Below are 25,862 nucleotides of genomic sequence, written 5' to 3'. Positions count from 1 at the left end.
TAGCTTTAACATGATCAGGCAAGGATTGCTCCTATAGCCAAGCTAACCTTCTGAGCACAGACCCAGTAACAGCAGCCCTGCAAGAGGCCTCTAATGAATCAAAAAGTACAGTTTTGTACCTACGATAAATGTAGATGTCCGAACTGGATAGCATCTGCAGTCATAACAAATAGGTTGTCCTGTCGTCAGGCAGCCCTTCGGTCGGCCGGATTCCAAAGTCTGGGTCCGGCTTCGGCTGATGTCGCACTTCACCCGACGTCATCGCTGCTGGTCTTCGGGTATAAAGGCATCAGCCGACGCCATTTTCCTCAGTGTTTCTTGCCCCAGATGCCAGATGCCCTCTTGGAAGGCTATATTTTGGATAAATGCCAATGTTTCCAAAAAAGTAGAAGGCAAACACGAAAAATAAGCATGTATGTACATATATACAAACAAATACACCATAAGAGACTCCCCCCCAGCTAGCTATTAGGAGGGTAAATACCCTAGGAGTACCACAGAGGGGAAGGAGGGTGGGTAATCCTGAGTGCAGATGCTATCCAGTTCGGACATCTACATTTATGGTAGGTACAAAACTGTACTATGTCCTTCATGGATGCATCTGCAGTCATAACAAATGGGTAGAATACCATAGCCAAACTAGGGGTGGAGGAAGAAAAATTATGGTGTAGTTAGGATCCCTTGCAGTACAGCAGTGGCAAACCCTGCTCGGGATCTAGAGTATAGAGGTAAATTATAGTGCTTGGCAAATGTATGCACGGAGGTCCAAGTAGCCTCAATAATGTCCTTGGTTGCCACTCCTAAGAAAGCTGTGGTAGTGGCTGTAGCCCTTGTAGAATGAGGTCTTATGTTCTGTGGAATTGGTTTTCCATGGTAGGAGTAACAGAATCTTATGCAATTTCCTATCCATTTGGAGATTGTCTGTTTGGAAATTGCTTTTCCTTCCATTCCTGTTGCATAGGCTACTAAAAGCTGGTCAGTTTTTCTGTTACTTTTGGTTCTGTCCAGGTAGTAGCGTAACTGTCTATGTACATCCAAGGTATGCAGCATTCTTTCCCTGTTTTGTGGATTGGGAAGAAGGTAGGTAGGTGGATTGCCTGGTTTAAAGACACTCTGGATACCACCTTTGGCATAAATGTAGGATTAGTTCTCATGGACACCCTATCTTGATGGAAGATTAGGAAGGGTTGTACTGCCATTAAGGCCTGTAGTTCAGAAACCCTCCTTGCTGAGGTAATTGCCAGTAGGAAAGCAGTTTTCCATGACAGGTGCTGTAGATCTGCTGTTGCTGCTGGTTCAAACGGAGGGAGTGTCAACTTTTCTAGCACAAAGTTCAAGTCCCATGCTAGTAATGGTGGTTTCCTAGGAGGTTTTACATTCTTGATCCCTCTGAGGAACTGTCTGAGTAGAGGATGTGAAAAGACGGGTGGATCAAAGCTGTATTCTGCTGAAATAGCTGATGCATGTATCTTGATGGAGGAATAGGACAGGCCTGTATGTAGAAGTTCTGCCAAATACTCCAGAATGTTAGCAATATCTATATTCGACACATCTTTTCCTCTTTCAGCACTCCAAATGACAAACCTTTTCCATTTTCCTGCATAGTTCCTTCTTGTTGAAGGTCTGCGGGCTTCAAGGATAATGTCTTTTACCCTTTGGGAAAGATCTGGATTAGTTGCTGCTATGTGATGTTCCAGGCAGTCAGTTGCAAAGTTTTTAGGTTTGGATGCATGATGCTGTAGTTGTTCTGAGTTAACATCAAAGGCATCAGGGTATTGACCACATTTTCTCCTGAGACATGCTCCTCAGCAATGGGTACCAGTGTTGTCTTGGCCAGTTCGAGCTATCAGGATTATGCTTGGACGTTCCTCTTTGATTTTCAGTAATACCTTGTGTATCAAGGGAAGAGGTGGAAATGCATATGCTGTCAGGCCTTTCCAGCTGAAGGAGAGCGAATCCACCTTCCATGCAAGTGGGTGGAATGTCCTTGTGCAGAATTTTTGAGCTGGTGATTGAGAGGGAAGCGAATAGATCTATTTGTGGCATTCCCCATTTCTTTGTGATGGTCTTGAAGATGTCCGGTGTAGCATCCATTCGTGAGCATCCGAGGTGGTTCTGCTTAACATGTCTGCTAGGGTGTTCTCTTTTCCCGGTACAAATATTGCCTGTAACTGGATGTTGTAGCTGAGTGCCAGATTCCAAAGGTCCAAAGTCATTCTGCATAGGGGTATGAATGAGTGCCTCCCTGTTTGTTGATGTACCACATGACTGTGGTGTTGTCTGTCCTTATCATCAGATGGCCTTCTTTGAGGAACGGTCTGAATTTTGGATTGCCAGTTTTACTGCCAGCATTTCTTTTGGTTTATGTGCAGGTGCAGCTGGTCCTGAGTCCACAATCCTTATGCATTTGTCCAGCATGTGCGCCCCATCCCAGGTCTGAGGCGCCTGTTGTGATGGTTTGGCTTGTTTGAAAGTTGTGGAAGGGTAGGCCTGGGTTTGACTGGCATGCTTGAGCCCACCATAGGAACTCCTGTTTTAGGCATGGGATTAGTGGTATTTCTGCTTCTAGGCTGTGCCTGTGTTGAGACCATAAATTCTTTAGGTACCACTGTAGTTTTCTCATATGCAGTCTGGCATGTGGGACCAAGATTATGCATGATGCCATGAAGCCCAAGGCCTGCAGAACTTTTCTTGCTGTTAGTTTGTTCTGTTTTGTTAATGCCAAGAAATAAAGAGGGAGTTCTTTTTGTTTTTCTGCAGTTAGGAATGCCATTTGTTTTACTGTGTCCAATTCGCCGCTACCAAGAATGTTCTTGTTTGGGATGGTATCAGCCTTGACTTTTGTAAATTGACTGTGTATCCCAGGGCTTGTAGCAAGTAAATGACCCTTTGTAAATCTGTTGTCAGCTTGCTTTTGTTGTCCGCTTGTAGCAGGCAGTCGTCCAGGTATGGATAAATTTGGATTCCCTGTAGTCTGCAGTGAGCGATTACTGATGCCAGGCATTTTGTGAATACTCTGGGCAGTAGATAAGCCAAAGGGCAATGCTGAGAATTGATAATGCTCTGATCCTGCAAGAAATCTGAGGTATCTTCTGCAATTTGGTCGAATGGGGACGTGCAGGTATGCCTCCTTGAGATCTAGAGTTACCAGCCAACACTCCTTGCCCAGCATGGGAAGAAGTTGCTGTAGGGTCAGCATTTTGAATTTTGGGACAATGATATATGTGTTTAAGATGGACAGGTCGAGAATAGGTCTCCAACTTTTTCTTTTCTTGGTACTAGGAAGAGTCTGGAATAGAATCCTTTGCCCTGTTCTGTTATTGGTACTCTTTCCACAGCTCTCATCTTTGTTAATTGCGTTATCTGCTGTAGAGCTTCTATTTTTTGATTTGGAGGCAGGTTTGGCATTCCTCTTTTACTGGTAAGGTGTGGAAGTGGAACCGTAGCCTTGGTCTATGGTTTGCAAAATCCACTTGTCTTTGTGATATAGTGCCAATTTTGAAAATAAGGCTAATTTTCCGCCTAATGGTGCTGCTATTTGCTCCCTGGTAGGCGGAGTTAGAGCCAAGTCACTGTGATTGTCCTGTTGCAGTGGTAGTGGTTGTGTCTGTGCCTCTGTTATTACCTTGCCACTGTCGTCCTCTGTAGGCACCTCCTCTGGATTGATTTCTGCCTCTGGAGCGTCTATTCCTGCCCCTTTGGGATCTTGTGGAGTCAGGAAAGGACCAATGTTTGGCAGGCCAGTTCCTGCTAAACCTTGGGGGCTGAACCTGTAAGAAATCTTTAACTGTTTGTACAGATTTTGCCTTTTCTTCCATTTTCTTCATTACCTGCTGGGCAGGTGTACCAAATAAACTGGCCTTATCCATAGGAGCATCTAATAGCTTAGCTTTAACATGATCCGGTAAGACCTGCTCTTTCAATCATGCATGTCTTCTTATCACTGTGCCAGTCATGGCTGATCTAAATGAAACCTCCAGTGCATCATAGCCACATTTTAAGGAATGGTTACTAACCTGTTGTATGTTATTCACCATTTCTAATACATATTTCTTATCTATAGATTCATCAGAGGATACTTTTTTAGTTAACTGATCAAGCATAAACTCTTGGTATTGGATCATGTGAAACTGACAGTTTAAAGCTCTAGCTGATAGAGTAGCAGAGGTGTAAACTTTTTTCCCCCATCTGTCCAAGGACCTGGATTCCCTTTCTGAAGGAATAGGGTTTTTTGCTGTGGTTGAGGCTACTGCCTTAGGCCCCTGGGAAATAGTTTCGGGGTCTGCCAGTGGGGCCTTGTATAGGTGGTGATGAGTGTCTGGAACCCTGTAAAATCTATCAGGTTTGGCAGGGGCTGGAGGTAAAGAATCAGGAGCAGTGCAGACATCATTAAATGCATCATCCACAACAGGCAAAACAGGGGGTATAGCTAAGGGCCTATGTTGTGGTAAATGCAGGAAAGTCCTAAGCCTTTTTCTTGAATCTGAGAAATCTTGTCCCTGCCATTGGAATTGTTCTCTCATGGCATGTAAGGTTTCCCCAAAGGAAAATTCCTCTGGTGGAGGCAGCTGGTCTGGGTGAGATTGGGATCCCCTAATTAAGGATATTAAATCTTCTGCCAGAGTAAGCATTTGTGAACTGGAAGTGGGCCTGTGTGAGGGAGGTTTTACAGGCACTGACTTAGCAGATTTGGCTGCTTTAGCCCTGGCAAAGGCCTTGATAGACATGGCTGCAGGGGGTCTAGCAGCACCACGTGCTGGGGTAGAAACATCCAAAGGGATGGTGTCTGATAATTCACTAGAAATCACAGTTGTAGGCAAAATTTCTGAGGCCGATTCAGGTAAGGTAGCAGGAGCCTCAGTAGTAGCCATGGATTCGGCTGAAGATTGACCAGTTTTCTCGGTTTCGGCCGAAACCGAGACACTCGCTTTGCTTAACCGTGGTTTCGCGAAACCGGACCGCGAGTGTCGGTCTTTTTCCTGCGTTTTTTAACAATTTGGGTAGTCGGAGGATCCGACGGCATAATGTAAGCAAAGTCTGAGCCGAAAACTGTTCAGCAAACTCCGACCGGCCTTAGCGTTCGGTTGAAGGAAGCGCAGGCGAACAGGCTGCTACGTGGTCTGGGCCTAAGCAAGGCAGACAATAAGAGTGGAAATCTTTATGAGGTATTTGTTTCCCACAAGTTAAACAGTTATTGACTTTTTCTGACATCGGCTGAGGCAAGAAAGAGTCCCCAACGGGGTACTTAGCTTTTTAGAAGTCTTCGAAGTAGTATTCGGTAGTAGTAATCTCTGGATCTGACCGACCGGCACTTGCGAACAGCTTCTGCTTCGGGCGCCACGCGGCAAGAAAGACTGAGGAAAATGGCGTCGGCTGATGCCTTTATACCCGAAGACCAGCAGAGATGACGTCGGGTGGAGTGCGACATCAGCCGGACCCAGACTTTGGAATCCGGCCGACCGAAGGGCTGCCTGACGACAGGACAACCTATTTGATATGACTGCAGATGCATCCATGAAGGACATCCACATTGCAAAGTATGTTTTCCAAGTTGTTCAGCAGAATGCATTAAATCCTGTAATTCTTTATTTTCCATACAGTCAGGAATCAACATAATTTTGTGTTTAAGCAATCCAATAACATGTTGCTGATACTTTAACATATGAAACTGGCAGTTTAAAGCCTTAATGGCCAAGGTTGCAGACGTGTAAACCCTTCTTACCCCATCTATCCAGCACTCTGGAGTCTCTATCAGATAGGGTAGGATTTTTAGCAGTAGAAGCTTTGATGCCCTTGGGTCTCTGAGAAATAGTTTCTGGATCCGCAATAGGATTTTTAAAAAGGAACTTTGACTCAGGGACCCTGTAGTATCTGTCAGGTTTTCTGGAAGCAGGAGGCAAGGAATCAAGGGCCAAGCTAGATTCCAAAAAAGCATCATCAACAATGTCTAGTACAGGAGGAATAGCTAAATGCCTATGCTGAGGTAGGAGTAAGAAATCCCTAAGCCTCTTTTCTGAATCAGAAAAATTCTGGCTTTCTCAGTGGAAATGCTCGCCAAGAGTATGCAACGTTTCCCCAAAAGAAAAATCCTCTGGAGGGGAAGCAGAGGGAATGGAGTCCTCTGCATCAGAATCCTCATAAGTAGATAAGGGCAAATCCAGATCATCAGAAGAATCAGAAAAAACAGAATCCTGGTCAGAAGATTCATAAACAACTTCAGTCCTAGACCTCTTAGAAAGGGGGGGTTGGCTACCCCCGATTAGAGTTATTAAATCTTCAGTCATTCTTATCATTTGTTTTTTAGGCATAGAGGCCTGAGCATGTGGCCTGGGCATCGTTTTTTTAGGTATGGTTCGAGATTTAGGTCTAAGTGAAGAAGGAGGCGTCGGTTTAATATGCAAGTCCATAGGCCTGAACACACCCTCAGAAGCCAGTGCCTGCACAGCAGCTCCGGACCCATCCAAGGTAGAGAGATCTGCGGGTTCCATAGTTGAAGCATCTCGCGGCATACCGGACTTCGAATGGGTCTCAGTAGAGGCCTGTGAATCAGAAGTAGCGGGTATCAGGGGCTGCGAAAGTGCCTCACTGAGTACTGGCAAACTGGCAACTGGCTTAGGAGAAGCGTCGTCGGCAGTTTTGGACCTCGGCAGCCAGTCTCTGTCTGTCTTTGCATTTTTTTTGGCTAACAGATGACATTTTTGCATAATTAAACCAAGAACCGAAATACTTAGAGGCAAAAATATACCGACGATGGATAGTGCGCTGATTAAATAAAGCACAAAACCGACAGCAAGGTACATCATGGTCAAGGCCTAGGCAAGGAATACAATACGAATGAAAATCTTTATGAGGTATTTGCTTTCCACAAGTAATGCAATTATTAACTTTTACTGACATCGGTAAGGACCAAGAAAAAGTTTCCCCAATGGGGTACTTAGCTTTAGTTGAAGACTTCGGTTCTAAAACTCGAAAACGAAAATTTCAGGAGTCGGCCAACCAGCACTGGCAAACTGCTTTTGCTTCGGGCACCACACGGCAAGAAAGACTGATGTAATGGCATCAGCTGCATGTTTTATACCCCTGATGACCTGACGTCATGGAAGAGGGGACAGCAACCAAGGCAGGACCCAAGACTTTTTAAATCAGGCTGAATTGAGGGCTACCTGCAATCAGATAACCCAAATGTAATAACTGCAACAGTGAAACACAAGGAACATCCATGGTGAGAATCAATTACCCACAAATGGAGATAAAGTACAGTTGTGTACATTTACCATAAATGTAGATGTTTGAGTGTATTCACTGTTGCAGTCATCACATTTGGGTTATCCCTGCCAGGGTAGAACTCGACCGGCCCGAATACCAGAGACTTAGTATTTTTGTGTTGGTTGCTGTCGCTTGAGGACTGACATCAGGTCATCAGTAATATAAAGGAAGGCAGCTGATGCCATTACATAAGTTTTTCATGTCCTAACCTGTCAGGACCTCCCAAAGTAGGAGGCCAGGTTCTGGTGTAAGAACCCCATCACTGGAAAATAAATACCAATATGTCCCTTGTAAGGAAAGGACAACAAGGAAGAATGGTAGTAAAAGGAGAAAGAGAATAAGGGGGGTGGAGGGAGGGAAGCCAGGACTGCAAAAGTGAATACACTAGAACATCTACATTTATGGTAAGTGTACACAACTGCACTATGTTCTTCGTGTTTCGCTGCTGCAGTCATTACATTTGGGTAGATTCCCAAAGCTGAAGAAATGGGTGGAGGCAGTCAAGGAAACCATGGGCTGGCTAGGATGCCCTGCAAGACTGCAGAGGCAAACCCTGCCCTGGATTTGGAGAAGAGAGGAAGGTGGCAATGCTTGGTAAAAGTGTGAACAGATGTCCAGGTGGAAGCCTCCAGGATGTCCCTGGTGAGGGCTCCTCTGAGGAAAGCTGCAGAGGTGGAGGCTGCTCTCGTGGAGTGTGTCCTGACACCCTTGGGGGGAGGCTTTCCATACTGTTTGAAGCAGAAATGGATGCAGTGTGTTTGCTTGCTATCCATTTCAAAATGGTTTGCTTGGAGATGGCTTTGCCTTCTGACCCTGTAGCAAAGCTAACCAGCAACTGATCAGATTTTCTGAAGGATTTAGTCCTGTCCAGATAGAATCCAAGCTGTCTGTACACATCTAGAGAGTGAGGAATCCTTTCCCCCTTGTTTTGGGGATTAGAAAAGATGGTGGGCAAATGAATGGATTGATTGAGAGCCACACTAGACACCACCTTGTGCATGAAGGATGGGTTAGTTTTGAGGGATACCCTGTCTTTATGGAAGATGAAGGATTCCACAGCCATGAGTGCTTGCAACTCAGAGACTCTTCTGGCTAAAGTGAGGGCCAGAATGAATGCTGTCTTCCAGGAGAGAAATTTTAGCTCTGCAGAAGAAGCTGATTTGAAAGGGGGCAGGGTGAGCTTTTCCAAGACAAAGTTAAGGTCCCAAGCTGGTGTTGGTGCCCTTCTGGAAGGCCTCAAGTTACTAGCCCCGCTGAAGAACTGTTTGATCAAAGGGCATGAGAAAAAGGGCTGCTCAGTGGGAAAATGATTAGAAATAGCAGAGGCATGAATTTTTATAGAAGAGAAAGCGAGACCACTGTGTAGTAGGTCAGCTAAGTAATCCACGATGAGAGGGATGGAGGGCTGTGCAGTATTGGCTCCATTAGCCTGGATCCAGGTGCAGAACCTTTTCCATTTATCTGCATAAGACTTTCTGGTACTAGGACATCTGGCCTCAAGGATAACATCCAGAACATGTTTACTGACGATGGCAGATTGGTTCATGGTTAGGGAATAAGCCAAGCTGCCAAATTGAGTGTCTGCAATTGGAGATGCATGAATTCCCCTTCCCTCTGGGTCAGGAGGTTTGGAATCTGAGGAAGATGCCATGGAGAAAGCGGGACAGGCTGCACAGCTAGGGGTACCAGTGTTGTTGAGGCCAGTCTGGAGCTATAAGAATGGTCCTTACTTTTTCTTCCCTTATTTAGAGCAGTACCCTGCGGATGAGAGGTAGGGGAGGAAAGGCATAGACTGACCCAAGGGAAAGACAGGGCATCCACTTTCCATGCCAGGCAGTGATGCTCCCTGGTGCAGAATTTGCTGAGCTGATGGTTGGTGTGGGAAGCAAGGAAGTCGACCTTCGGGGTTCCCCATTTCTGAGTTATTAGGGTGAAGGTACTTCTGTTGAGTTGCCACTTGTGTGGGTCCAGAAGATTTCTGCTTAATTGGTCTGCCAGAGAGTTGAGAGAGCCTGGTAGGAATTGTGCTAACAGGTGTAGTTGCATGGAAGAGGCTGTGAGCCAAAGTTTCACGGCCAGCCTGCATAGAGGGTAGAAGTGAGTCCCTCCCTGCTTGCTGATGTACCACATGACAGTGGTGTTGTCTGTTTTGATCAGGAGAACCCCTGGAGAGAGAAGGGGTTTGAAAGCTATCAAGGCGTGCTGCACAGCCATCATCTCTTTTTGACTGATGTGCAGAGGGATTTGCTGTGGGCTCCATTGGCCCTGTATGCACCTGCCATCCAGGTGTGCACTCCAAGCGTCGCCTGATGCGTCTGTGGTGAGGGTCTTAGCGAGGGGTGGGGAGAAGGGCAGTCCCCTGTTGTGGGAGGATGCTGTTGCCCACCAAAGAAAATCTTTTCTGAGGCAAGGAATTATAGGTAGAAGAGTTTCCAGGTCTTGAGAGTGTTGACACAAAAGGCTCTTTAGGTACCACTGAAGTTTCCTCATATGCAGTCTAGCATATGGAATGAGTAGTATGCAAGATGCCATGAACCCCAGAGCTTGCAGGATCTTCCTTGCAGATAGCTGGGACCTGGTGGCTAGTTGAGAGAAATAAGCTGTCAGGAAAACTTGTTTCTCTGGTGTAAGGTATGCCATCTGGGATGCTGTGTCCAGACTTGCTCCCAGGAAGATTATCCTTTGGGTGGGCACCTGTCTGGATTTCTTTTCGTTGATTGTGTATCCTAGGGAGGTTAGTAGGGTCTTTACAAAGGCCAGATGCTTGAGCAGCTGTTCCTGGCCTTCTGACTGAATAAGGCAGTTGTCCAAGTATGGGTAAATTTGAATATTTCTTTGTCTGCAAAAGGCAATAGCCAAAGCCAGACATCTTGCAAAAACTGTGGTAGCAGTAGATAAGCCAAAGTGAAGCGCAGAGAACTGAAAGTGTTGAGATCCTACCCTGAAGCAGAGACATTTCCTGCATGATTCCCTGATTGGAATGTGGAGGTAGGCCTCTTAGATCTAGGGTGGCTAGCCAAGCGTCCTTGGAAAGTATGGGTAGCAGCTGCTGGAGGGTGAGCATTCTGAATTTTGGGATCACCAGGAAGGTGTTTAGAAAGCATAGATTGAGGATGGGGAGCCAGGTGCCCTCTTTTCCGGGCACTAGAACAACTCTGGAGTAGAAGCCTTGGCCTATCTGTTCCGCAGGAACGTGCTCTACTGCCCTCATAGAGAGCAGAGAAAGGATTTGCTTTTGAGCCTCTGCCCACTGATTTGGTGGTAGATCTGGGAACCCTTTTCAGGTTGGAAGGGTGTGGAAGGAAAATTTGTATCCTTGAGACACAATGTTCAGAACCCATTAGCCCTTGGTAATGGTGGCACAGGTGCTTGAGTGAAAGGAGAGTTTTTCTCCTAGGGGGTAAGTGAAGGTGGGCAGAGTGGGTGGGGTGGGGTGGAGGAGGTGAGTCATTGTGAGTTCTTACCATAAGGGGGTGGCTCAGAACTCCCTGGTTTTGAAGTGGAGTTAGTCCACTGCTTAGATCTCTGCATTCCCTAGGGCTGCTGTCTGGGGGGAGGGGGTCTGTTTCCACGGGGCCTAGGCTGGGTCGGTTTACTCAGGGCAGGAAAGGACCAGTGCTTGGAGGGACAATGCCTGCTGAACCTAGGGGGCTGGATCTGTAAGAAATCCTTAACTTTTTTAAGACCTCTTCTGCCTTAGTGCCAAATAAGTTATCTTTGTGCAAGGGGGCATCCAACAATTTAGATTTGATGTGGTCTGGCAGGGGTTGTTCCTTAAGCCATGCATGTCTTCTAATGACAGATCCAGTGACTGTTGCCCTGCAAGAAGCTTCTAGGATGTCAAAACCACAGTGCAAAGTGTGTTTAGTTACTTGACTTGCAGAATGCATTAAGCCTTGTAAATCTTTAGATTCTGCCCAAGCAGGAAAGGAAGACATTTTTGTTTAAGGAGTTCCAAGGCATGTTGCTGAAATTTCAGCATATGGAACCGACAATTTAGTGCCCTGTTAGCAAGAGTAGCTGAGGTGTATACTTTTTTACCCCATCTGCCCAATGCTCCGGAATCCCTGTCTGAGGGGATGGGATTCTTAGTATAGGTTGCTCTAATCCCTTTTGGCCCTTCAGAAATGACCTCAGGGTCAACTGTTGGATTTTTAAAAAGATATTTGTGTGAGTCTATAGTACCTGTCTGGTTTTCTAGGAGCAGGAGGGTAGGACGTCAGGAGTCAAGATGGATTCAAGGAAAACATCATCCACAACATCCAGGACTGGGGGAATGGCCATGGTTCTGTGTTGTGGAAGATCTAGGAATTCCGTGAGTCTCTTTTTATACCGAGGGTAATCTTGACTCTCCCATTGGAAATGCTCCCTTAAAGTAAGCAGTGTTTCCCCAAAGGAAAAATCCTCTGGGGAAGAGGCTGAAGGAATGGCGTGTTCTGCATCAGAATCCTCATAAGTGGAGAGGGGTTGCATGTCTTCATAGACGCATCAGATTCATTTGACTCTTGTTCAGACAAAACTACAGGGTACAGATCTCTTTTCCTTTTTGAGGGAGTAGGTTGGCTTCCCCTGATCAGCACAATAAGGTCTTCTGCCATTTTAAGCATTTGAGACTGAGGCAAGGTAGCAGGTGCCTGAGAGTGGGTTGTAGTTTTCTTGGGTATGGTTCGAACCTTAGGCCTAAGAAACTCTGTAGTTTTTGAAAGAACGGTAGTCACAAAAGAAGACATCTGTTTGTGTTGAGATTCAGTAGTGCGAAGGACTTTCTCGGAAGCCTATGCCTGCTCAGTGGCTCCGGACCCACCCAAGGTAGAGACTACCACAGGATCCTTAGTTGAAGAAGAGTTTTGTGGCATACCGGACTCTGAAAGGGTCTCTGTACCAGCCTGCGAAACAACTGAAGCGGGCATCAGGGGCTGCGAAAGCACCTCACTGAGTACTGGAGGACTGACTACTAGCTTAACGGAAGCATCGTTGGTATGTTTGGACCTGTGCAGTCTGTCTCTGTCTTTATCTTTACACTTTTTTGGAATCTCTGCTGTCGGATGGCTTACCGAAGCCATATCAGAATTCGAGGACTGTAATCGAAGATATTTAGCTACCATAAGGGCTCGACGATGGATAGTTCTGGTGTTGAAACAAAGCACAGAAGCGACAACGAGGGACGTCGTGGTCTGGGCCTAAACAAGTGACGCAGTAAGAGTGGAAGTCTCAGTATTCTCTGGTATTCTACAGGTAAGACAATTATTAAATTTTTCTGACATTGGTTAGTGCAAAAAAAAGGATCCCTAATGGGGTACTTTGCTTTAGAAGACTTCAACTTCAATTCGGAGACAAAAACTCAGGTAGCGGCTGACCGGCACTCATGCAAACTGCTTCTGCTTCGAGCTCCATGGTAAGAAAGGCTGATGTAATGGCGTCAGCTACCTTCCTTTATACTATTGACGACCTGACATCAGTCTCAAGCGACAGCAACCAACGCAGAAATACTATGTCTCTGGTATTCGGGCTGGCCGAGGCCTACCCTGGCAGGGATAACCCAAATGTGATGACTGCAACAGTGAAACATGAAGAACATCATGGAACAGTGGTGAACCTTCCCAGGAGTGGCCAGCCTACAAAAATTACCCCAAGAGCGCAGCGGTGACTCATCCAAGAGGTCACAAAAGATCCCAGAACAACATTTAAAGAACTGCAGGCCTCAATTGCCTCAGTTAAGGTCAGTGTTCATGTCTCAACCATGAAAAAGAGACTGGGCAAAAATGGCATGCATGGCAGAGTTCCAAGACAAAAACCACTGCTGACCAAAAAGAACTTAAAGGCTCATCTCACTTTTGCCAAAAAACATCTTGATGATCCCCAGGACGTTTGGGAAAATATTCTGTGGACTGACAAAACAAAAGTTGAACTTTTTGGGAGGTGTGCATCCCATTACATCTGGCATAAAAGTAACACAGCATTTCAGAAAAAGAACATCATGCCAATAATTAAACATGGTGGTGGTAGTGTGCTGGTCTGGGGCTGCTTTGCTGCTTCTGGACCTGGACGACTTACTGTGGTAGATGGAACCATGAATTCTGTTCTCTACCAAAAAATCCTTAAGGAGAATGTCCAGCCATCAGTTTGCGACCTCAAGCTGAAGTGCACTTGGGTTCTGCAGCAGGACAATGATCCAAAACACACCAGCAAGTCCACCTCTGAATGCCTTAAAAAAACAAAATTAAGGTTTTGGAGTGGCCTAGTCAAAGTTCAGACTTGAATCTAATTGAGATCCTGTGGCATGACCTTAAAAATATGGCCAAATTAAAACAATTCTGCAAAGAAGAGTGGGCCAAAATCCCTCAACAGCGATGTGAAAGACTTATTGCTAGTTATTGCAAACACTTGATTGCCATTGTTGCTGCTAAGGGTGGCACAACCAGTTATTAGGTTTAGGGGGCAATTACTTTTTCACATAGGGCTATGTAGGTTTGGATAATTTTTTTCCTTAATAAATAAAAATCATCACTTAAAAACTGCATTTTGTGTTTACTTGTGTTATCGTTGTCTAATGTTTACATTTGTTTGATGATCTGAAACATTTAAGTGTGACAAACATGCAAAAAAATAAGAAATCAGGAAGGGGGCAAATACTTTTTCATTGCACTGTAGATCTGCAATTGTGGGACTGCATACATATCTGCTGACTTCACAAGACCCAAACATAGTGAAAGTTTTGAAACACAAGGAGAATAAGCCTAAGATGACTTTCCTGCTTATTTTAGCAGAAGCATATCAGCGTCAAGCGGGATTGGAAATCAAACCAGAAGTAGATAAAAATCAGGCAACAACTGAATGTGCCAAAAAACAAAAGAAATAATACAAGGTGAAGGACCAGATGAGAAGGCAAAAAATGTGGAAAATGCATAAATATAATTGCAAGTATAGAAAACTCTTGGAACAACCTCATGTCGATCAGGATCAAATGTAGAGTGGTTAAGGACACGTGAACTTAAACCAAAAGATGAAAGATTAATGTTGGCGGCACAAGACAGTGGACAATGTACACTTTGTGGGAGAAACAGACAAATGGAGGTTTTGTAAAACAGAATTGGAAACAGTCTGACATCTTTTTGCTGGTTGTGATATATTAATGGCAGAAGGACTGTGTACTTAAATGCATAATACTGTGGCAAGAATGTTGCATTGGGGATTGTGAAAACATTATAATACTGAAGCAGTTGAAAAGTACTGAAAACATAAGCCACAAAGCATCACAGGAAATTATGAAGTTTATAACACGTGGGTTCATCCATCACCAACAGTTCAAAAAATAGATGCAAGAAAACCAGATATAGTAGCCCATGAAAAGACAAATGTAGCACTGATTATTGAACTTGCTACACCCAATGACTACAAAATCTTGCGTACAAAGAGAGACACACACAAAGCCATAAACTACCAGGATTTTCAGAAAGAAATGAGGGCAATGTGGAAGAAAGATACCTAGACAATTCCAGTAGTAGTAGGAGCAACGGGTGTTATAAAAAAGAATTTACAATTATACTTAGATACGTTACCGATACATGTAACTCTGTACGAATTGCAGAAGGAGTCATTACTAGGCATAAAGCAGGTGCTGCGAAGAGCACTTTTGGCTAACAAAGAATTGAAACAATACTAATTTCTTGAACTTTAATCTTACTTTGACTTAGGAATGGAGTCCATTCCCGTCATCATATTAGAAACCCAAAAGACTTGGAGAAATTTAAAATAAAAAAGTAATTAAATGTCAACTCATACATAATTCATTGGCAAACTGACTCACAAACAGAACACAGGAGGCAAGAGTGGGCAACTCTACTTCCTCTAAAAGATCTGTCACTCGAGGAGCTCCTCGGTATTCAGTCCTTGGTCCACTTCTCTTTGTCATTTACTTCTCAATGGTAAAAGCTGTTAAGGGTTTGTGGTTAACCAAATTTGAAGATGACTGCAAGCCTGATGAAATCATAAACTTCACAGAGAACTCTAGGATCCTAAAAGAGGGCCTGTCCCAAACAAAAGTTGGTGCTAAAACCCTGCACTAAAACTAGATGTCAAGAAAAACAGAACTGCATCTTGCAGCAAGCATGACTCCCTTTGTAACTATCACATTGACAACACTCACCTAAAATTGATCTTTTTGTTAGAGATTTGGGAACCTATACTGACAATAAACTGTATACACTATTGTAAGGAAGTCCTTTTTCTTTGTACAGATTATATTTAAAGTTACAAAGTCCAGATCCATGGACATTATTGTTCCACTGCACTTAGCAGTCAGCACTCATTAGGCTGATCAATGAGCATAATGCCCTCTTTGGTACATACCTGTCCAAACACTTGTCACAGCTGGAATGACCACAATGCCTCCTCATCAGAAAAAAAAAAAATCAAGGGCCTAAATCATAAAAACTGCACAGGTCATCTTAAAGCCTTATCTCTTTTTTTCAGTATAACATGGGCTACTGACTGGTGACCTCTGTCTCACGTAAAGATCCTCAACAGATCCTGTTCTATCAGACCTATTACACATTCACAAATCAAATGGTATCAGAAACACCTACTAAAAGGACTTCAATCTCTATTTTATTATTATTTATTTATTTATTTATTTACATCTGTTGACCGGGAGAGTCCGACTGGACACAAGTCCATTTTCAGTGGAGGCCCGGGGAGAAAAACTCCACATGAAGTATTATTTACATTATACAGTTAAAAAACATAGCATTTAAATATAGACATTAGTCCAGTTAAGGACGCAAGACAAGAAGAAAACAGATGTAAAACAGGGGAGTAATTTAGCACAACGGCCTTTTCGGTATGTACCTTTCAAAGCACCTGCAGCAATTGGATAAACCGCAAAGATTCCTCAAGGAAAATTCAAGGTCTTCACCATCTGTCCTATGGGACTGTCTGAAATTACTGTCACTTTATTCTGTTTCATACAGACTACTCAGAGGTGATCTCTACCTTGTATATAAGGTGGTTTCTGACCCTACGTTATTGGAAATGCTTCATATCCGAAAGTCAAATGATACATGGGTTACTCGCTCCAAAGACCTTAACCTGGTATGTGACATTAATAAAACCTGCTGTTGGAACAGATTTGTCTCCCAGAGGTTACCACACCTTTGGAACAGACTTCCACTTCATGTCAAACAGAGCACCTCATTGGCCCTCTTCAACACAATCTGGATGAATGGATGGGTGACCTTAAATTCACAGTTAATTAACTTAACAGTTACACCTGTGTCCCTCTTGGACAGGGGCAATAGGTGCAGATCATGTAAATAAGGGTAAGAACATGGCTAGGCTTGTAAGGGCCCTAGGGCCATTAGCCTAGCAACTTCCTATGATCCTATGAATATAACGGAGGTTTACAACAAAGTGAACATTAGTGACAATATCTGGATCAAAGACACTAGGAAACTGGGCACTGCTATAAAGGGACCTCTAATCTGCAGTTATATGGAACTTTTTTTTAAAATGCAACCAAATGTTTAATGGGATACAAGTCCCTTTCCCAGTTTTGGGGGGAACATTTAGTAATGTGTCCATAAAGAAGACAAGCTGTGGAATGCTTTACATAATGTGAATAATGGCGCAATTACAGCTGGGTTGTTTATAGGGGGGGTGCAGTTTGCATTTTTGATGCATTTAATTGCATTTTTATTAATTTAAAGTGCAAATGGAATCTGCCTGAAGTAACTACTGTAGCAAGGGAAGAAAATAACACAGAGACTACATCTTAACAATATACCCGCATATTACCTTGTCTGCTCACATAACGGGAACAGCAGTCACAGACTTATTAAGTGTGCATCAGATATATACCTGAAATGCTGGTAATAAATAACCAATAAAAAAAGTATTTTAACACTTTACTGCAACTTTAGAACAAAAGTACATTCTGATCAAGAAATATAAAAATGAAAATATTACTAGTCAAGTACTTTATGAAAGGCTAGATGACATGTCTCAGCCAAAGAAATGGTTGATTTTTTTTTTTTATAAACAGAAGTATTATTTTCAAAAGTATGCATATCTAACACAAGGCATAAATGCCATGTCCAGTAATGAGTGCAACTTAAAAGAGTAACTGAACTTTCAAAATAAAAATGTGGATCACACAAAGAAATACTACTTAAATTTAAATGATATGAAACATAAAACCAAGAGGCCATAACTTTCAAAAACAGATTTTTTATTACCTGGTTGTATTTCTCTTCATAGATTTATAGGAGATTACTATGCTAACAGCCCTTACAAGCCAATATAACCCGATTTTACCCAATATATAGCCTCTAGGAGCAAAGGGATGGTATGGATTTGAGCCTATGCCTTGAGCATTTTACAGACTGCCCCCTGTACATAAGGAACATATGCACTACCCCAGGTGTGAATTTGCAATTCTCCATCCATTGATCCAAACTGCGTTTGAAGATGGCCAGGGAAGGGCTCTGCTAAAATGTGAATAGGAAACCTGCTCCAAAGAAGGGGTAATCTGTGAGACACACATCTGTCTCTCTAGCATGTTTTGTTTGAGTCACTAAGTTTAGATCCCTATATCAGGTGACTCTTGTGCTGTCTGACTTGTGGATATGTAGCAGCTCCATCAGGGCTGGATTTGTGAGTGCCCTGTATGTCAGGCAAAGGTCATCCCTTAATACTCAGTATTAGACAGACTGAATGGGGTAGGGCTTTCAATCTGTCCAAATAGGACATGTTGTTTACACCCTGAATTTTCTTTGTATGGAAACTCTGTGGTCACTCCAGCTGTTGTAAGTGCCTAGTCAAGTACATTCCAAATGGCACACTGTACTTGATTATTGGTCTAACAAGGGCCAGGTATGGTGGGGTTGTAATTTCCTTGGATCTGGATGCCATACCTTTACTTATAATTGTGCCACATACAACTTCCTCACTAATGTGTACACATTGCAGTCAAAGTTCAGGCTACTATCTACCTGTGTATCTAGATCTCTCACCTCTGAGTCTACTCTTAGGGTGTGCTACTGATGTTGCAGTTTACAGGGGTATTTGACTTTCCAAGGGGTATGACGATGCATTTTTTCACATTAAGCTTCAGGCCATGGTTCTAGCACCAGTCATTTGCCTGACCTAGACCCTCCTGAAGGATATCTGCATCATTGTGGGATTCAATGATTGCCCACGCCTAGAGGTGTTCCACATTGGCCTTGACTACAGAGCAGTGTATTCTGAACAGGAGTGGTTCCAGCACTGAGCCCTGTGGCACACCACTAGTACCTGGCCTCTTGCTCGATCTGATTCACATACTTTAACCACATGTGTCTTGTCCGTGAGCCAACTGACTATCGGGTGATATAAGAATTTATGCCCAGTTTTGGGAGTTTATTTGTAATACCCAGAATGGGGAACTGTGTCAAATGCCTTGGCCAGGTTGAGGTAGGTGGTATGTGCAGTTTTTCTTTCATCCATGACGTTAGTGACTTTCTCAAAGAAATACACCAGATTCAACAGACATGACCTACCCTTGACAAGGTCGATTTGGGTCAGGTCTAGTGTTTGGAGTTGTCCTGTTTCATTATTTATCAGGTCCATGACTATTCTTTCCATGGCTTTACATACAAGACAAGCTAAACGTATGGGTCAGCAATTTCCCGGGACAGTAGCTGGTCCCCCTTTATGCAGAAGAATGACTGTTGCTGTCCTCCACTCTTATTGGGACAAAGCCAGTCTGGAGATTGTGGTTAAACAGAGATCCTAATAGGCCTGATAAGTCCTGATTTAAGCTGTTTAAGAGGCAACCTGGGACATCGTCAGGCTCCACTAAAGCAGCGTTTTTAGCTTTAGAGAGCACAGTGGCAACTTGTACTTTGGTGATAATTGGCAGTGGAGTGGGGGAGGGTATTTCCTGGGGGAGAACTGGACTGGTGGAGAGGTGAAATCTGAGCTGAATTTACTGGTCATCAGATTTGCTACATCTTCTGGTTGAGTAGAGCTGATGCCATCTACAACTAACTCTGCACATTGTTGGATGTTGCCTTTAAGATTGCGGACATTAGTGAAAACTTAACTTAGTCTGTTCTCTTTTCAATTGTGAATCAAAGAAATGAAGGTGCATTGTCCTTAAAACAGTCAATATATACAAGTATATATGCCTGTATAAATTATTCCTTCAAAGCTTAACTACAATATGTGGGTATTGACAAAAAACACTTACTGTATTCTGTTTCCTCATCAGGCAGAGTAGCAGCATAGTTGAAGTACGTAGCATTCCATCTCAGTTCTTTACTTTTTGTGTCATACATTGTAATGGTGTATTCTAAATGGAAGCACAAAGACCATTATTTTACGTTGGGAATGCACATTTAAGTATATACCTTTCGGTCTACTGAAACTAAAGTTACACACATTCAACTGCACCTATCAGTAGCAGTAACTGTGCTGTTGTAATAAGTCTCTACAATATCACTCTCATAATATGAAAGAACAGAGTATGAAAACAAGAACATTATACAACGGAAGGAGAAGCATCTCTAATTCTAAAATATTTCTGGGTTTTTGGCATGTTTTACAGGTATAAAACATAGAATTAACCACCTGGAGGAAGAGACAAAAAGGCAAAAATGAAAGAATTGGTTTAAACCATTGACCTGACTAAACCTTGCACTATTACAAGCCACCAGAAAGTCTGGAAATCAGGGGAGGCTTGCACTATAGGACTGCAGCCCTCTCACCTAGAAAATAAAAAAGTAAAAGAAAAACAAAAAAAAAACATGTTAAAAAATCACTCACAAGTCCCAGCTTCCGCTCCACGCATGCACACTGTCTGGAACACTCACAAACTTTTCCCAAGCATGCACACTGAAACACGGGGAGGCATCCCTGCCCCGCAGCACACTGGAACACTCCGACTGCTTTGTCAGCAGTCCAGATAGGGGGAAAGGCATCCCTGCCCCGCAGTTGCCCAGCAGTCTGTGCAGTGATAACCGCACAGAACAGAGGCACTCCGGACTGCGTCACCTGCAGGCTGCACCAATCAATGTGCCTTTTGAGCTCTCACAGGATAGTTTTAGCATGAGAGCTAGCCATTAATGTTTGAGCTCTCACAGCATGGGATTATCTTCATTACAGCATGGATTTATTTGGGGGAGTGTGTCTGATCGGCACAGGGCATCGGAGGTATGGATTGCTGGGGCTAAGGAGTGTGTGTCTGATTGGCACAGGGCATCAGAGGTATGGATTGCTGGGGCTAAGGAGTGTGTGTGTGTGTGTGTGTGTGTGTGTGTGTGTGTGTGTGTGTGTGTGTGTGTGTGTGTGTGTGTGTGTGTGTGTGTGTGTGTGTGTGTGTGTGTGTGTGTCTAAAATGCCCCAGTTGCTATACACTGGTAGCTAGAGAGAACCCATGGTAGTGAGTAGGGAAATCAGGCTTGAACCCTGTACCTCGGATGCAGGTGGCAAGGGCCTGAATTCCCTACCCACCACCATTTGTAAAAAAAGCTTGCAGATTTTTGCCTCATATTTCTTCTGTTCTGTTCCTCAAAATATGTGGTTTCTGCATTTTTGTTAACACAGTCAGCCAGTGGTGCAGTCAGTGGTGCAGGGGTAGCATTGTTGCCTGACAGTTACAGCCTATCTGGTTTGATTCTTGGCTGGGGTGCTGTGTGGAGTCTGCATGTCCTCCCATCTTTGTACAGATTTTTGTCTCATATTTGTTCTGTTCTGTTCCTCATAAAATCTGTGGTTTCTGTATTTTTGTTTCCTTACACAGTCAGTGGTAGCATTGTTGCCTGACAGCTACAGCTTTGTTGCTTTGATTCTTAGCTGAGGTGCCCGTGCCTTCTGTGTGGAATCTGCATGTCTTCTCATCTTACAAAGACATGTGTCTGGAGTGTTTCTCCCTGGGCCTGTGCAGAAAATTGGCTTTTGTTCCAAGTCGGACTTTCCTGGTTAACAAATGTTAAATAAATAAAAATGATAGGCATTTGAATTTCAGACTTCATATTCTTCAGAAAGTACATGGTAACACAAAACATTTTATTCTAGCAATTTTCTAAGTTTATAAGATGTATATTTGAAATTTGTCCCCATTTTTGGACTGTATTCCCCCATTAATGGCTTCGTCCAGGTTTTTTGTGCTGAGGTTGAAAGCTATGGTGAGAACTGAATTCACTGAATATGTTTGGGGGCTGTATTCCCCCATTACTTGCTTTGTCCAGGTGTACCAAGCTAAGACATGGAGAGCTATGTTGAGAAGTGAATTCACTAAATGGTAGCCATTTAAGTCTGTCTTCCTCTTTTTCACAAAACAGCTGATTTGGCATAGTGGTATGTTGCTCTGTTTTGCACAGGGTCCTGGGTTTGAGACTTGACAGTGATATGTCTGGTGGCAACACGGTATTTTATTCTAGCAACTTTCCAACATTACACAAGCAATGTTTAAAATGTGTCCCTGATTTTGGGGCTTTTGCCCCCCCCCCCAATAAATGTTGGCTTTTTCCAGATTTCTTGTGCTGCAAAGTTCAGAGACACAGCTGAGTGTCAAGTAGATTTTACAAGGAGCTGAGAGCTGCAGGGGAACAAAAGATTAATGCTGCTTATGCTGAGTCTGCTTGTACTGTTAACAGCACAACAGGTAGGATACTTGCTTTTGATGCAGAAGGTGATGTATTGCTGATACTGTACTGTGTTGTAAAGGGGGGAGGATGCTGCAGTCCTTTTTGGAGAAGATACCTAATAACTATGAACCTGTTATCAGTTTGCTATCCATTCCCTATTGCAATATTACTAGCTCATCATTTTTTAATACAACACAGGCAATTTATTCCTCAAGGGAAACAGGCACTTTATTTGTAGATGAAACAATGAAATCTGAAGTTGTTTGCTAGTAGTAACCTCTTCATTACTTACAGATTTCTTTTAATGTGGAATTATTTAGATGACTTTTACTACTTCAGAGATTATGCATATTTACTGATAATGGTGGACTGTAGAAGTATGAGTAGACTTTTATAATGGAAATGTTCTGAATTGGGCAGTTTTGTCATTATTGGTTCATGCATTTTGTTTCATTGTTTACTGGAAAAATGTTTTAAATTTATTGTTTTGAATGCCCTCTAACTGTACTGTATTGTACAAGGAATATCATTTAATACAATCAGGAAGGTGCATCAAACAGCACGTGTATGTTTCATGTGCAAGGGGCCTATGATTTGAAAACAGCCCAAAGTTAATCTTTCTGCCACTGGCAAAATGTATTTTCTTCGAATGTGGGTTTCAATGCTTTTTCAATGAATGCGAGTTTCAAGGGCAGAGAAGTTTTAATGCCAAGTCTATTTTCATTGTGAGACTGCATTGCTTTGTTTAGCAGATATTTACTAGTGTTTGTGCTGTAAAATGCAAAATAAAACTTTCAAATGAAATGCAAATCCTTGCAGAAGTAAAGCACTATGCACATTACAGTGTTTATGGTAAATGGGGCAAAATAACCAAGGAATGGGGCATTGGAATTTCTGCAGTGGGGTAGCTCCATTTGACCAAGATTTTGTGAGGGGGGAAAGGAAGCAAACTCAAGACCACTCCGGCTGAACTATACCTCTCAACTGTCCAGATTTTTGTAGAATTAATAGACTTTTGCTTCTTATTTTTGGCTTGTTCCTCATAAAATTTGTGGTTTTCTGGCAAATCATTTAAGAATGAAGTCACTAAATAATGACAGACATTAAGTTTCAGACGTCATAACCTTCAGAAAAATGCATGCCGTCTATCAACTGTCTTAAGTTTATACAAGAGCAATTTTTAGTACTGTTTGTATGTTCCCCCAACATATTTGGCCTTGTCCAGATTTCCTGCATTAAGAGGTTGAGAGGTACGTGCAAATAAATCGTTTTATAGAATTAGGAATATCCAAACCTCTCAACTGTCCCCAATTTTGGCTCAAAATGTTGTTCTTCCCCTAATAATCCCTCCGCAAAATAGCAATTTTGGAAGAAAGCATGGAGGGTTTACAATTATAAATAACTAATGATCAGACTTACAGATTACTTTTATTTCAGAAATGCATGTAAATTCTCTAATTTTGTCAGCTGCTCAAGTTAACAGTACTAATATTAAAAAGGTGTCCCTTCTTTGACAGGTTCCCAGCTGTAATGTGGCAATTTTATATTTTTGCATCATATTTTTGGTCCGTTTTTCATAAAATTGTAAGGTCAATGTTAAAAGAAGAAGGGGGATTTTTAAGCCCCTGTTACACATTGATTCACCATTAAGGGATACCCTACTTGTTGAGGGGAATGTTTTACCTGAAGATGGTATGGTCACTATTGTTTCTGATATGGATGAATTAACATTGGAAGCAGATGTAGTGGATGATTTTCGACAGAGTGGGTTTATTACAACATTTTTGCTTGATGCGGATAACCTCAGGTATATTATTAACAAAAATTGGTGTTTTTTAAGGGAAGACACTGTGATTAATAGTAGGATTAAGGAAAGACCTGGAATTATTTTTAGAAAAGGCAACAGTCTTAAAAATGTCTTGGAAAGGAATAGTAAAAATACTGCCTATAATGGTAGAATGTCCAAGTGTGGTTTTTGCCACTTTTGTAAATTTATTAATGTCACTGATTCATTTGAGATGCATGGGAAGACCTATCTGCTTAAGGGCAAGTACAATTGTTTATCCAAAAATGTTGTGTATATGGCAGTATGCCAGGCATGTCCTGCATTTTATACTGGAAGGACAGAAAGATGCCTGAAGCAGCGCATCTATGAACATTTGTACAATATTAAAAAATTAAATTTGAATAATGCCCTAGCTAGGCATATTAATCAGTTTCCATCACATGCATTTCTATTTTTTGTTGTTGATCAAGTGCTTGACATGGACAGGGGGTCCTATAGCCCTGAAATTGGATGAAAGGGAATTAATATGGCAACTGAGGTTTAATGCACATTCCATTCTGGGGCTAAATGACAACTTATCCATTAAATGTTTGTTAAAACTAAAATCATGTCTTAGATGAGTTGAATTTAATGTGAAGTTATTGATTTCACTAAAATGTAACTTGCTGTGTGAGCATTGATGTTTGGATTTTTAATATTAATGTTATATATATACATTTTTATGTTCATGTTTCTTTAAGGATAATTTAAATATGCAATTAATGTTTTAATTAATGTCTTTTGGAGGGATATATAATGGCTTGTTGTAATTAATTATTTGTCTGATGAAGTTTGCTTATGAAGTAAACGAAAGCGCTAACATTACTTTCAGCTGGTTTGGTGTTTTTTTGGCCTTTTTTGGATTTATTAGTTTTTGTGTTTTTCATAGTTTCAGCATGTAATTTGGTAATTTTATAAAGCTGAATATAAATTATAATTAGAACTGCAGTGCAAGAAGAAGTGGTTTGAGTTTAGTGCCACTTGTTTTTTTTTTATACTTGATTTTGACTGGCATTCCAGTAATGTATTTAAAAAGTAATTTATTTTTTCATGCCTCACAACCTTTGTGTTTTCATCTAGATATTAAGTAAGCTGTCATGTAGCCAATGCATTGTAATATTTTTTTTTCTTCTACACTTCATTTTGTTTTGATTGGACTCTCGTAATGATGGTTTGGCACCCAGGGCAGCGTATTTAATTAAAGTTCCAGTTGTTGTGGTTTTGAGCATAGCTCCATCCCTTTCTAGTTGGCCACACCCCTTCCCATTGGCCCAACCCATTCAGCTGTCTCCTGCAGCCCCCCCTTTAATTTGAAGTCACCAGCTGCCACTGCTGGAAATGCAACAGATTAAACAAAAAAAAAAATGAAAAGTCACACCAAAAGGAAACAAAATATCAGTCATTGTAACTAGTCTTTTCCCTTTAGTTCTGAAAAATATTAAGTAATAATCTACTTTAACAAAGACAGCTATCACAAAAAATTGCACTGTTGCAGAGTGAAGCCACATTAAGATGCCTTTGAAGTGCACTGCAAACTCAGAACATACTACTGTGATCCAATAACACCAATGAAAAAACTGCATTCAAATAAATCAGTTTTATTTTAAACATACCATTTTTAAATGAATGACCTGAACAGTATTACTATTGTTATCACTGACAACATTAACAATATCTCAACGGAGGGTGAGAAATGCTCTATTTACTCCTGCAATTATTATCCTCTTCAAGTGGTCAAAACAAGCAATAAATAGTGCATTCCCCCAAATTGTACAAATTATTATTTGATTAAACCACACTGACAAATTTACTTACTGCAATATGAGATGCAGCACATTCACACACTGGCTTTAAGATAATTCACATGTCATGTACTGTGAATTCAGAAGTCCGCTTTAAATTTGGCACTGTCTAATAAATCTCATTTTAAGTCCTTGGGAAATCTGTATTCCAGCACTTGCATTTGTACCAGAGTCTTGCATACATTTCGGGGCAATTTACCTTGTAGTACTGTTCTTGCATTATACAGTTGTTGGAAACATTTTACAATACATCCTAACCCCAAAATAGTATGACAGGAGTGGGTGGACAAGCTAACATAATTTTGTTTTTTTTCAGGTTAGGTTTCTTCTTTTTTCAACGGACAC

General features: G+C 42.2%; 1 protein-coding gene across 1 annotated transcript in view; it reads right to left on the bottom strand.

Moving 5' to 3' along the window:
* The window catches only part of ERN1 (endoplasmic reticulum to nucleus signaling 1), a 1,214,209-nt gene that overhangs the window by 464,444 nt on the left and 723,903 nt on the right, over nt 1–25,862 (bottom strand). Inside the window, exon 7 of the mRNA XM_044070452.1 lies at nt 19,493–19,594. Within this exon, the coding sequence (XP_043926387.1) occupies nt 19,493–19,594 (102 nt within the window). The remainder of the gene's footprint in view (nt 1–19,492; nt 19,595–25,862) is intronic.

Source organism: Protopterus annectens, chromosome 4.part1, assembly GCF_019279795.1.
Source record: "Protopterus annectens isolate FY-2018-M chromosome 4.part1, PAN1.0, whole genome shotgun sequence".
NCBI lineage: Eukaryota > Metazoa > Chordata > Ceratodontiformes > Protopteridae > Protopterus > Protopterus annectens.
Note: the sequence above shows the minus strand (reverse complement) of the source record. Positions and strands in the feature narration are given on the sequence as shown.